The sequence below is a fragment of the Bos grunniens genome, chromosome 21, assembly GCF_055505025.1.
Source record: "Bos grunniens cultivar Pamir isolate PY7600 chromosome 21, Bosgru_T2T1.0, whole genome shotgun sequence".
NCBI lineage: Eukaryota > Metazoa > Chordata > Mammalia > Artiodactyla > Bovidae > Bos > Bos grunniens.
The window spans coordinates 38,469,702-38,482,788 of record NC_141185.1 but is presented as its reverse complement, the minus strand read 5'-3'; the positions used below and the strand labels follow the sequence as shown (position 1 = coordinate 38,482,788).

Sequence of the window (13,087 nt, the reverse complement as noted above, 5' to 3'; positions counted from 1 at the left end):
CCCACCCTTAGACTACAAATTCATGAAAGTAGTAAGTATATCTTACTCAGCAGTTACATTGCTGTACAAGATAACAAGTGCCTTGCACTAGTAGGTACCCAATAAAATACTTGTTACTGAACTTGAGAAATGCAGCTCCCAACTTTTAGATTTAGACAAGTTTCCAGTTAAGCTGAGGTCAAGTTCACTGTCAATTTTAATAAATGCTTTAGAATCTGCCAGCTGCTATAAATATAAAGACCAGAATTCATTACCTGCTTTGAGCATCTGTCTTCTCCAGCTTTTCCTGAAGTTGAATCCAGTCAATTAATGCTTTGAAATCTCTTACATAGTTATCCAGCATCATCAGCACCTCCTAATTCAAAACAAACAAACATTAGATTCCATTCTGAAACTAAAGAGCTTCAAGAAAAAAAATTTTAGAGTAAAGGACTTAGGAATTAATAATTTTTACACTAAAACTCCTCACTGAGGAAGCAGCAAAACCTACCAATATCTGGGCGTAGGGGGTTATTTTCATTCTGTTTGGTAAGAAATTAGTGAAGCTCACAGTCTAAAGACCAAGAGATGGTATTGATATTCCTTCTCAAGACTTTCTCAACTGAATATTTTTTTAATCTTTTTATTGCTATATTTAATAAACAGAAAAGTACATGAAACATAAATGTACTGATAAATTATTTCAAAGTAAGGACTCATGCAACCACCATCCAAGACAAAAAATTTAACACCATCAGTCTCTAATAAAAGTTCCCTGATGTACCCCTCTTAATCACTGTTCCAAAGTAACCACTGCTTTGACTTCTAAGAGTTTTATTTTGAAATTCATAAAATGAACTCATAGACTGTGTATTATTTTGTGGTTTCTGTCATACATTTGTTTATCAGATTCATCCATATAGCAGAACGTACCTGCCATTCACTTACTGTCATATTCCAAGGTCACTACTGAACAGTATTCTATTAACACTTATTTACCCAATTTACAGTTTATCAAAATTTATTGGTTGGTATTTATTTTAATATTTATTTACCGAATATTTACACAATCTAATGTTGATGCATATTGAAGTAATTTCCAAATTTGGGATATTACAAGTTATATGCTATTACTCATGTACATGTTCACTGCACATATGTATTATTTCTGTTGAGTGTATGATCAAGAGTGTAACTGCTGAGTCACAGAGTAGGCCTATGTTCCACTTGCATATACAGTAACAAACTATTTTCCAAAGTGGTTGCCACACCCAGCAGCAACCCTCATCTATACCTGGAATTGTCCATTTTGGGTCTTCTTTTTGTGTTTTTAACCTGAGCCATTCTGGCTGATGACGCTGCAATGGTTTCATTTTGGTTTTAGTATGTGTTTCGCTGATTATTAATGATTGTCAGCACTTTTTCATATGCTTATTGGCCAACTTCTTTTTGTAAAGTGCTTATTCAAGACTCATCCTGTTTTTCTAGTGTCTTTCTCTTTCTGATGTGCAGAAGAACTTCTTTTGGATATGTGCCTATTGTTGATTCTATGTGCAGCACATATAAGCTTGCCTTTTCACTCTCCTAATGGAATGGAATCTTTTGATGAACAGAAATTCCAAATTTTAAGGTGTCTAATTTATGACTGTTTTATCTAAAGACTGATACTATTTGTGTTATTTTTATGTATTCTTTTCCTATCACAAGGTCAGGAAGATTTCTCCAAAATTATCTTTTAAAGCATGGGTCTGTGTCTAGAATATCTCTTCTGTTACATTGGTCTATTCTTATACCAGCAGTAAATTATCATGCACTGTTACGGCTCTAAAATAAATCTCAAAATTCAGTAAATTCTCCAACTTTATCTTTGACCTCAAAGTTGTCTAGGCAAATTCCAGCCCTTTTTGCATTTCCATACAAATTTTAGAATCAGCTTGTCAACTTCTCAAGGGTAAAAAAAAATAGAATTTTAATTGCATTTGCACTGATTCTATACAGGAACTGAAAGAAAACTGATATTCTTATAACATTGTTTTTCTAGTCTTTACAGACCTATAGCTCTATATATTTATATATAGAGCTATATATTTATCTTACTCATAATGTATTATATTTTTCTGTGTAGAGGTCTTACATATCTTTTGTTAGACTCAACCCTAAAATAAATGGTAGTTGCTTTAAATTTTTTTTCAGTTAATGCTGATTTTCCTGGATCTCCTAAGTGTGTTTATTGTGTGTGTATACATATATATGTGATCTGTAAATAATGACATACTTTTCTCCACACGTCTCATATCTTTTATGTCTTATTCTCTTATTCCTGTGCTGGCACAAGGCTGAAAAGAAATAAAGATAGTGGCCGATCTTGTCTCATTCACAATTTCAGAAGGAAAGCTCTCAACATCTCAGCATTAAGCTTGATGTTTACTCTAGAATTTTTGGAAGATTCCTTATGTCACTAAGGATGCTCCTTTTTATTCTCAGTTTACTAGTTTTATCATGAATGGGTGCTGAATTTCACAAAGTATTTTTCCAAAATCACTGACATGATCATATGATTTTTCATCTTCATTCATCTAATCTGGTAAATAACATTAATTTCATATTCAAATGTTAAAGGAACACTGCAGGACTGCAAAGAACCTGACTTGATTGTGATGTACTGTCCAATTTTCAAATCACTAGATTCAATACATCGTTATCTGGTTTAGGACTTAAGCATCTGTACTTCAGTGTGGCCTACATTTTCCTTTCTCATAACGGTTTTGGTTATCAAAGTCATGCTGAAAGGAATTCTCTATTTTTCTATGTTCTAGAAGAATGTGCATAATACAGGCTTTTTTTCCTCAATTTGTTATTGAGATATAATTCACAGACTATAAAATTCACCATTTTAAATTATGCAATTCAGAGCTGTGCACCATATATACACAGAATTATGCAACTGATTCCAAAACATTTTCATCATCCCCCAAAAGAAACCTTTAGCAGTCATTCCCCATTTTCCCTTCTCCCCAGCCTTTGGAAACCACTGATCAACCTTCTGTATCTATGGACTGGCCTGTTCTGGACATTTCATATAAACAGAATCATATCATATGTGGTCTTTCAAGGCGGCTTCTTTTAGCATAATGTTTTCATGAGAAATGCTGGGCTGGATGAAGCAAAAGCTGGAAGACTGCCAGGAGAAATAACAATAACCTCAGATATGCAGACGACACCACCCTTATGGCAGAAAGTGAAGAAGAACTAAAGAGCCTCTTGATGAAATGAAAGAGGAGAGTGAAAAAGTTGGCTTAAAGCTCAACATTTAGAAAACGAAGATCCTGGCACCCGGTCCCATCACTTTATGGCAAATAGATGGGGAAACAGTGGAAACAGTAGCTAACTTTAATTTTGGGGGCTCCAAAATCACTTCAGATGGTGATTGCAGCCATGAAATTAAAAGATGCTTACTCCTTGGAAGGAAAGTTATGTCCAACGTAGACAGCATATTAAAAAGCAGAGACATTATTTTACCAACAAAGATCCGTCTCGTCAAGGTTATGGTTTTTCCAGTAGTCATGTATGGATGTGAGAGCTGGACTATAAAGAAAGCTGAGCACAGAAGAATTGATGCTTTTGAACTGTGGTGTTGGAGAAGACTCTTGAAAGTCCCTTGGACTGCAAGGAGATCCAACCAGTCCATCCTAAAGGAGATCAGTCCTGAGTGTTCATTGGAAGGACTGATGTTGAAGCTGAAACTCCAATACTTTGGCCACCTGATGCGGAGGGCTGACTCATCTGAAATGACCCTGATGCTGGGAAAGACTGAAGGCAGGAAGAGAAGGGGACGACAGAGGATCAGATGGTTGGATGGCATCACCAACTCAGTGGAGGTGAGTTTGAGGCTCTGGGAGTTGGTGATGGACAGGGAGGCCTGGTGTGCTGTGGTCCATGGGGTCGTGAAGAGTTGGACACAACTGAGCAACTGAACTGAACTGAATGTTTTCAAGGCTCATCTACCTGGTAGCATGCATCTGTACTCCATTCCTTTCTATAACTAAATAACTGTGTAAACACAACTTCTTTTATTCACTTTCAGTTGATGGATATTTAGGCTGTTCTCACTTTTTTCCTATTATGAATGCTGCTGGCTGTGAACATTCATGTACAAGGTTTTATGTGAACACATGTTTCTAATTCTCTTGGGTATATAAATGGAAGTGGATTTCCTGGGCCATATGGTAACTCTAACATTTAACATTAACTACCAAAATTTTTTTCACCAGTAGCTGTACCATTTTACATTGCCACTAGCAATATGAGAGGGTTGCATCTCCTTCAATCCTTACCAACATATGCTATTTTCTGACTTCTTGACTCTAGTCAACCTAATGACAGTAAAGCGATACTGTTGTTTTTATTTGATTTTCCCTGATGACTAAAAATGTTGAGCACATATTCATGTGTTTATGGACATTTGTATATCATCTATGCAAAAGTGTCTATTCAAATTCTTTGCCCATTTTTTAACTGGGCTATTTGTCTTTTTTATTTTTGAACTGCAGGAATTTTTCATATATTTTGTATATTAAACATATCAGACATATTGTTTGAAAATATTTTCTCTCATTCTGTGAGCTGTCTCTTTACTTGTGAGTGTCCTAATAACACATGTAAGTTTTAAATTTAGATAAAGTTCAATTTACATATTTATTTGGTTACTTGTGCTCTGGGTATAACATTTGAGAAAGTACTGCCTACTCCAAGGTTACAAAGATTTACATCTATGTTTTCTTCAAAGTTTTCAAAGTGACTTCACTTTCACTTTTCACTTTCACGCATTGGGGAAGGAAATGGAAACCCACTCCAGTGTTCTTGCCTGGAGAATCCCAGTGACAGTGGAGCCTGGTGGGCTGCCATCTATGGGGTCGCACAGAGTCGGACGGGACTGAAGCGACTTAGCAGCAGTAGCAGCAGCACCAGCATGTCCACTGAGTCAATGATGCCATCCAACCATCTCATCCTCTGTCGCCCCCTTCTCCTCCTCCCCTAAATTTTCCCCAATATCAGGGTCCTTTCCAATGAGTCAGCTCTTTGCATCAGCTGGTCAAAGTACTGAAACTTCAATTTAAGCATCAGTCCTTCCAGTGAATATTCAGAATTGATTTCCTTTAGGACTGACTAGTTTCATCTCCTTGCTAAACAAGGGACTCTCAAGAGTCTTCTCCAGCACTACAGCTTTGAAAGCATCAATTCTTCAGTGCTCAGCCTTCTTGAGGGTTCAACTCTCACATCTGTACATGACTACTGGAAAAACCATAGCTCTGACTAGATGGACCTTTCTTGGCAAAGTGATGTCTCTGCTTTTCAATATGCTATCTAGGTTTGTCATAGCTTTTCTTCCAAAAAGCAACTATCTTTTAATTTTGTGCCTGCAGTCACCAACCGCAGTGATTTTGGAGCCCAAGAAAACAAAATCTCTCACTGTTTCCATTTATCCCCCACCCATTTACCATGAAGTGATGGGACTGGATGCCATGATTTTCATTTTTTTGAATGTTTGTTTTAACCCAGCTTTTCACTCTACTCTTTCACCTTCATCAAAAAAAAAAAAAAAAAAAAAACAACGCTTTAGTTGCTTTTCATTTTCTGCCATTAGGGTCATCTGCATAATATCTGAGGTTATTGATATTTCTCCCTTCAATCTTGATTCCAGCTTGTGAGCCATCTAGCCTGGCATTTCATGTGATGTATTCTGCATATAAGTTAAGTAATCAGGGTGGCTTTAGAGAAGAAAAATAATCTAATCCAAGGTCCTACTGAGAATCACACTTGTATTTAACTGTCCTGTCTTTTTCATTCTATTACTGCTCTTCCTCAGTCGTTCATGACCTCATATTTTTAAAGAATACAGGCAGTTATTTTGTAATATGTCAATCAATTTAAGGTCAAATTAAATGAATTATCAGGAATACCACATTAGTGATGCTGTGGTCTTCTCAGTGCCTAATATAAAGAGGCACCCACTATGTATATGTCCTATTACTAATGATAATAAATTTGATAATTTGATAAGTGGTATCTAACAACTCCCTGCTTAAACTTCCTATTTTTCTCTGTACTTGAAAGCTACCTTTTAGGGAGATATTCTATAACTATAAATATCATGTTCTTCAACAAATTTCACTAATTTAAGATCCATTGGTGATTCTTGCCTGGATAAATTATTATAATAATTTCTAAATAATGGTTTTCTAATTCCATCATTCCTTCTACATTTATTACTTAGCATTCTATTATAGAAAAGGTGCTTTCCCTTATTTGACTATTTATTAATTTACTTATTCATAATAGTATGGATTCATCAATTTCTATATTCTTCAATGATCCATTACTATCATTGTTTATTTTAATACTTGAATTGTCCTAGATTTGGCAAATGGGAAGTTGCTGATGCTGGCTCTTACGTATTTCTGACATGTTACCATTGCGTCAGATCATTTCCTACTTTCTGTCACAAAAAGATTTTTCAGGCTCATCCTGTATTTTCGCTGGCCCTGCCCTGGAATCAGCCGTTTCTCTAAGCAGTTCTGGTTCTTTTCATTGGAGACTGATATATTGACCTAAGTGATATAAATACCTAAAGATCAGGTATTTCACGTGCTCACTGATACTGGTGCGTCAGAGCTTCAGGGCACTCCCAGCTGTTGTTGTTCAGTTGCTATCTCGTGGAGTTTGCTCAAATTCATGCCCACTGAGGTGGTGACCCATCCAGCCATCTCATCCTCTGTCGCCCCCTTCTCCTCCTGCCCTCAATCTTTCCTAGCATCAGGGTCTTTTCCAATTAGCTGGCTCTTTGATTCAAGTGGCCAAAGTATTGAAACTTCAGCTTAAACATCAGTCCTTCCAATGAATATTTAGGGTTGATTTCCTTTAGGATTGACTGGTTTTATCTCCCCGCTGTCCAAGGGACACTCACAAGTCTTTTCAAACCACAGTTTGAAAGCATCAATTCTTCTGCGCTCAGACTTCTTTATGGTCCAGCTCTCACATCCATACATGACTATGGGAAAAACCATAGCTTTGAGGAGATGGATCTTAGTCAGCAAACTGATGTCTCTGCTTTTTAATACGCTGTCTAGGTTTTGTCATAGCTTTTCTTCCAAGGAGCAAGTGTCTTTTAATTTCATGCCTGCAGTCACTGTCCACAGTGATTTTGGAGCCCAAGAAAATAAAATCTGTCACTGTTTCCACTTTTTCCCATCTATTTGCCATGAAGTGATGGGAATGGATGGCCATGATCTTTGTTTTTTGAATGTTGAGTTTTAAACCAGTTTTTCACTCTCCTCTTTCACCCTCATCAAGACGCTCTTTAGTTCTCTTTGCTTTCTGCCATTAAAGTGGTATCAACTGCACATCTAAGATTATTGATATTTCTCCCCACACTCTTGATTCCAGCTTGTAAGTCACCCAGCCTAGCATTTCACATGATGTACTCTGCATATAAGTAAATAATCAGGGTAACAATATACAGCTTTAATGTACTCCTTTCCTAATTTTGAACCAGTCCCATTCTAACTGCTGCTTCTTGTTCTGCATACAGGTTTCTCAGGAGGCAGGGAAGGTGGTCTCATATTCCCATCTCTTTAAGAATTTTCCATTTTGTTGTGATCCACACATTCAAAGGCTTTGGTGTAGTCAATGAAGCAAAAGCAGACAGTAGAAAAACAAACATACACATGAACACATCTACACCTATTTCTGTACCTAGCTGTGTACAGGTATTTTAAAAGAAATTTAAGCTCATACCAATGCTTCCAAATTCAATCACCTATTTGTTGTTGTTGTTCAGTCGCTAAGCAGCGTCTGACTCTTTGTGACACCGTGAACTGCAGCACGCCAGGTTTCCCTGTTCTTCATTATCTTCCTAAGTTTGTTCAAATTCATGTCCATTGAGTCAGTGATGCTATCTAACCATCTCATCCTCTGTCTTCCCCTTCTCCTCTTGCCGTCAATCTTTCCCAGCATCAGGGTCTTTTCCAGTGAGTCAGCTCTTCACGTCAATCACCTATAGTTCATTCTAAACTTCTCCCTTTCCATATTGTAAATCCTTTCTCTGAAAATGAGAAATTTTATTCCCTTTATATTCAATATCTTATTTTCTTAATATTTCTTATGCGACCAACCCACATCTGCCAGCTACTTCTAATCCATATTTTTTTTAATGAGGTGGGAGAACAAGAGAATAGAGAAGGATCTCTTGTCTTTTTAATGTTCTATAGGACCTGCAGTCAGTTACCTTTTTCATATCTGATAGCAATGTTAGTAGTAATATTATCTTTTTCATCACTGATACTAGTTTCCATACTTTCTAATTTCTTTTCTTGATTAACCACAGCAGCAGCTTCTGACTTTGATGATAATGTCTGATGTATGACCGTTCTATTTTATTAATTTCTGCTCTTTATCATTTTCTTCCTTCTGATGTCTCTGGGTTTAGTTTACTTTTTCCCCTAACTTCTTAAGCTGGATATTTTGATCATTGGCTTTCAGCCTTTATTTTATTCCAGAAATTATATGCATTTTAGACAATGGCAAGCCACTCCAGTACTCTTGCCTAGAAAATCCCATGGATGGAGGAGCCTGGTGGTCTACAGTCCATGGGGTCGCCACGAGTCGGTTGCGACTGAGCAACTTCACTTTCACTTTTCACCTTCATGCAATGGGGAAGGAAATGGCAACCCACTCCAGTGTTCTTGCCTGGAGAATCCCAGGGACAGCAGAGCCTGGTAGGCTGCTGTCTATGGGGTCGCACAGAGTCGGACACGACTGAAGCGACTTAGCAGCAGTAGCAGCAGCAGCACTATAAAGTTTCCTTCAGATATGACTTAGGCTCCATCTCACATATATTATTTTTGTTATTCAGTTCAAAATATTTCCTAATTTCTACTATAATTTGTCCTCTGACCAATAAATTACTCAGATTACTATTGCTGAGACTTCCCCCTAAGGATTTCTATCTTTTCCTGGATCGTGCTCCTACTATTCTTCTGCTTAAGAATTCTTCACTCTCCCTAAGCTGTCTGTAGATTTATTATTTATCACCTAGCTCTTCCAGTTATCCTCAGAGATACGAAAAGTCCCTCTATCCAAACATTTTTACCAGTTACGATAAAAGAAATACAGGGTATTTGATAAAGAAATACAGGGTATGCTCATTCATTTATTTACAAATGAAATAAGTCCACCACAGACAAAAGAATTCAAAAAATATATAAATCTGCATTGTTCAATATGGTAATCACTTGCCACACGTGGTTATGAAGTACATGAAAGGCAGCTACTCTGAACTTAGACTCTGACCAAAAAGAAAGAATGTAAAATATCTTAATAATAATGATCATAGTAAAAATAATAATATTCATACTCATTACATGTTGAAATAATTTTTGATGTATTGGGTTAAATTTAAAATATTATGTAAGTTATTTTCATATGTTTCTTTTTGTCTTTTTAACGTAACAAGTAGGAAATTTAGAAGTACATATGTGGCTCATGTTATATTTCTATTGGGCAGCATGGACAGGTTATAGTAATGTGGCAAATCTAAAAAGATGAGATATTTTTAAATGATAAGTTTCTGATTCTACCCTTTGATCCAGTAACTAACTGTGCAAGTAAAATATCAGTCAGAGCAGGTTGGTCTTAACAACACATGACACATATAAAAAAGACTGTAATTTCACTTGACACTAAACTCAAGTTGAGTAAATAGTTTGCTGAGCCAGAGGAAAAACTGAATATGGCCTCACACTTCAATAATACAATTATAATAGCAACTATGAAAAGGCTGGGGGTCTGATCAGCATAAGGTAAAATGAGACCACTTCCTCTGTGGGTTTTCTGTCTATGTGAAACATTTTTTTTACTGCTAACCTGAATTTCTACTCTCTTTCTAGTTTGGGGAATTGGGTTTTTGTACAGACATAAAAGGAGAAGATCTTCCTGCTCTCTACTACTTGACAGTTAAGCACAGTAATATGATTGGAACTTAACCAATCAGACTCACTTGCCTGGGACTCTGAATCTCAAGCAAGCAAGGCAAAGATAAAGAGGAAATGGTGGTATTTAAAAAAACAGCAATACATCCTAGCCAGATGTTTCTCTGCAGAACCTCCCTGGTTTCTGCCTATTTTCTAACCCTGATTCATGGGTTTTAGTATCAAATCTGTGACCTGTCCTCTCAAAGAATTAATTTTTCTATTTAATCAGCTAGAGTCTAATTCTATTGCTAGCTACTTGCTAGCCACTAAGCCATGGTAAGCACAATTTAAGGAGGATAGATAGATAAAGTAGAACACAATAAACCAAGTGTGATAATAAGGAAGATTTTAACATCACATCATAGTAGGAACTACAGTAAGAACTGGATGACTAGGCTTAAAGACTAATGGGATGGTATGATAAACATCTTCACATAAGAGAGGTTGTCATAAAAGGGATTATATTATTTCCACATAAATACAAGTTATAGAACAAAGAACACTCAGTGAAAATGACAGATTTTCACCTGCCAGAGCTGTCTCAAAAAGAGAATTATTTACCAGAGGGAATACGGTCAAGGGTAACCGTATAATGGGTAGGTGGATTAGACAACTGTACTAACAGTTCTAAGATTCTATGATTTACTCACCAAAATAAAATTTGTTAGAAATCCACAATGTGTCAAAACACTGAATCAATGAAATTCAAACCAGAAGAGAGAGGTATTCAGTGATTTGAAACATCAATAGCATGCTAGCAAATGCTGCTCTTTAGCCTGAGTGAATTAAACAGAAGATTATTCCCTCAGATGTCCAATGTAACATTTATCAGTGGTACTTTATGACAGAAATTAATTATAATCTACAATCCCTCTTAAAGCAAATTTCTACCCTCTCCAGTCTTGTTTAGAAATTTTTATTCTAAAGAATGGGCTGAATAAGTAAAACTATTAGTGACAAAAGATGTTACATAATGAGTAAATTTCAGAGGATTCTCTTATGAATGAAGAAGTCACATAGTCTATAGTCAGCCACTTAATTTTAAGATAACATGAGTTTAGTGATCTGGTTGTGACAGCACAGAACCCAAGCCCCACTGCACTGACTCCTGGCCCACTGCTCTTTCTGCTAAGTCATACCTCCAAGATGTTCTATACCAGCAGCAAGAAAAATAAAAAGAAGAAAAGATAGGAATGAAAAAAGTTACTAGCAAATCCATTATCAAGGGCATGCTTCCCTCCAGTGTTCTTCATCAACATTTTTTACATTTACTACTAAACTGAAGCTTTCTGAAATCAAATTTAAAAAATAATAACTGTTAGTCTTTTAAATAATCTTTAATTCTGCTAACATATACGTGAAATCATCAGTTTAAAAAGAAATATATTTGGAAAAGTAAATGTTTAAAATTTTACCAGCATTTCTAAGGCAAATGATACAAAGCTGAATATATCAAAGGCCATTATAATTATGCATGATGTAAAACCAGTTTTAATAATATGGGTTACCTGCATTCTGTTTATCAAATACAGCATTTGCACAGACACTAAGCCTCCAATTACAAAATACATTTCAAACTGACTGGATTTCACAGGAATCACTTCTAATTCAGTTATTTCTGCACTCTAATTTTCCTCTTTAGAAAATCCAAAATCACATTACTGTGACACTACATTCTACTCATCTCGCAAAGACTTTTTTCTTAGCACTGACTAGTTTTACATGAGAGTAGCAATGAAAATTTTACACAAGAAAGATTTAAAAGCATAAGCCACTAAAATCCACTCCACGTCTGACAAAAGGGAATTGATGTCAGGTTTAGCTATGTGCGGACATTGCTTAATTGGCCATAGTTGCCATGTTTCGTCTTAAATGCTAAGACAAAGAACTTTAAAGTGTATTCACTTTACCAGTATCATAGTATTCTCATCTTACTGTAAAGACATGCCAGTCTCACTTTACTATAAAAGGCAACTTTCCAATTCTCCCAGAAGATGACGATCAGAAAATGACAGCCAGCTATAAAGACGGTTATTTGTTTTAAAAATATATTACTTTTCCATAACAAAGTACTGGACTCATGGTTTAGTATCAGTGGGCCTCAAAGACCTCAAGAACACTTTTCACTTACAAATTTTTTTTTTTTTAAACATACAGGTACACTTTGGAAACCAGACCCAAGACTAATAATAAATATATGCCAAGTTATTCATAAATGAAATATAGTACCAACCTCACTTTAGTCATAAAAATTATATTCTACTTTAAAAGACTCTCCTGACATAGAAGTACTGTTTATTTTCTTTCTAAGGTAATCTTATTGCCAAATCACTGGTAATGAAAGTTTTCTGTGATCAGGAAAAGGAAAATTTTAAAAATTTAGTTGACTTCCTTTTCTCAACTCTAATACAATTCAAATTCTTTAATTAAATTCATTAACTTAAGCGATCTACTTTAGGGCACAGAAAGATTTAATTCCCAATAATTTCCTTTAAAAGTTGTCTACTGATTTCCCTTTTCACTGAAAGAAAAGAAGAAACCCCCTAAAAGGCAAGAATATAAGCAGCTATACTTCTGATACAAGTTGGCACAGAGAAAGTGCATTTGGTGGCTTAAACAACCTATTTTAAGGAATGTTTAGCTCACCGTTATCAGAAATGATCAGAGTGGTACCATGCAGCTGTAACCTGAGTCATGTTTTACGAACAAGGGAATACAAACAAGACAAGCAGCTGGAGCAGCCTCCCAGTCACTGATGCACATCTTTCTCCTTGCAGCTATGAAGGCTATTTTGTTAAGCAGGATGAACAGAACAAAAGTGGCTCTGAAAGTAACGTTATAGGCATTCAGATAACTACATATAGATGTACAGCTAAAATTACCAATTAGTTTACCAATTGGCTGCAACGGATTCGATCGGTTTGTAACTAATTCTAGTTACTGGCGCACAGCAGGATGGTTGGCGCCATCCCTCTGTCCTTCTGACACACAATACTAGGTGCACAGACCCTTGGGCCCAGACATCAATACAGCCCTCCAACTCAGCTGCAGGAATGAGCACAGTTGTGCCCTCTGTGATG

The 13,087-nt window shown here is 36.2% G+C and overlaps 1 protein-coding gene across 11 annotated transcripts in view; it reads right to left on the bottom strand.

Moving 5' to 3' along the window:
- Positions 1-13,087, bottom strand: part of SCAPER (S-phase cyclin A associated protein in the ER) — a 419,038-nt gene that overhangs the window by 328,483 nt on the left and 77,468 nt on the right. For all 11 annotated transcript variants that reach the window (XM_086363974.1, XM_086363978.1, XM_086363979.1 and 8 more), the window contains one exon: positions 255-355. In XM_086363974.1, the coding sequence (XP_086220100.1) occupies positions 255-355 (101 nt within the window). The remainder of the gene's footprint in view (positions 1-254; positions 356-13,087) is intronic.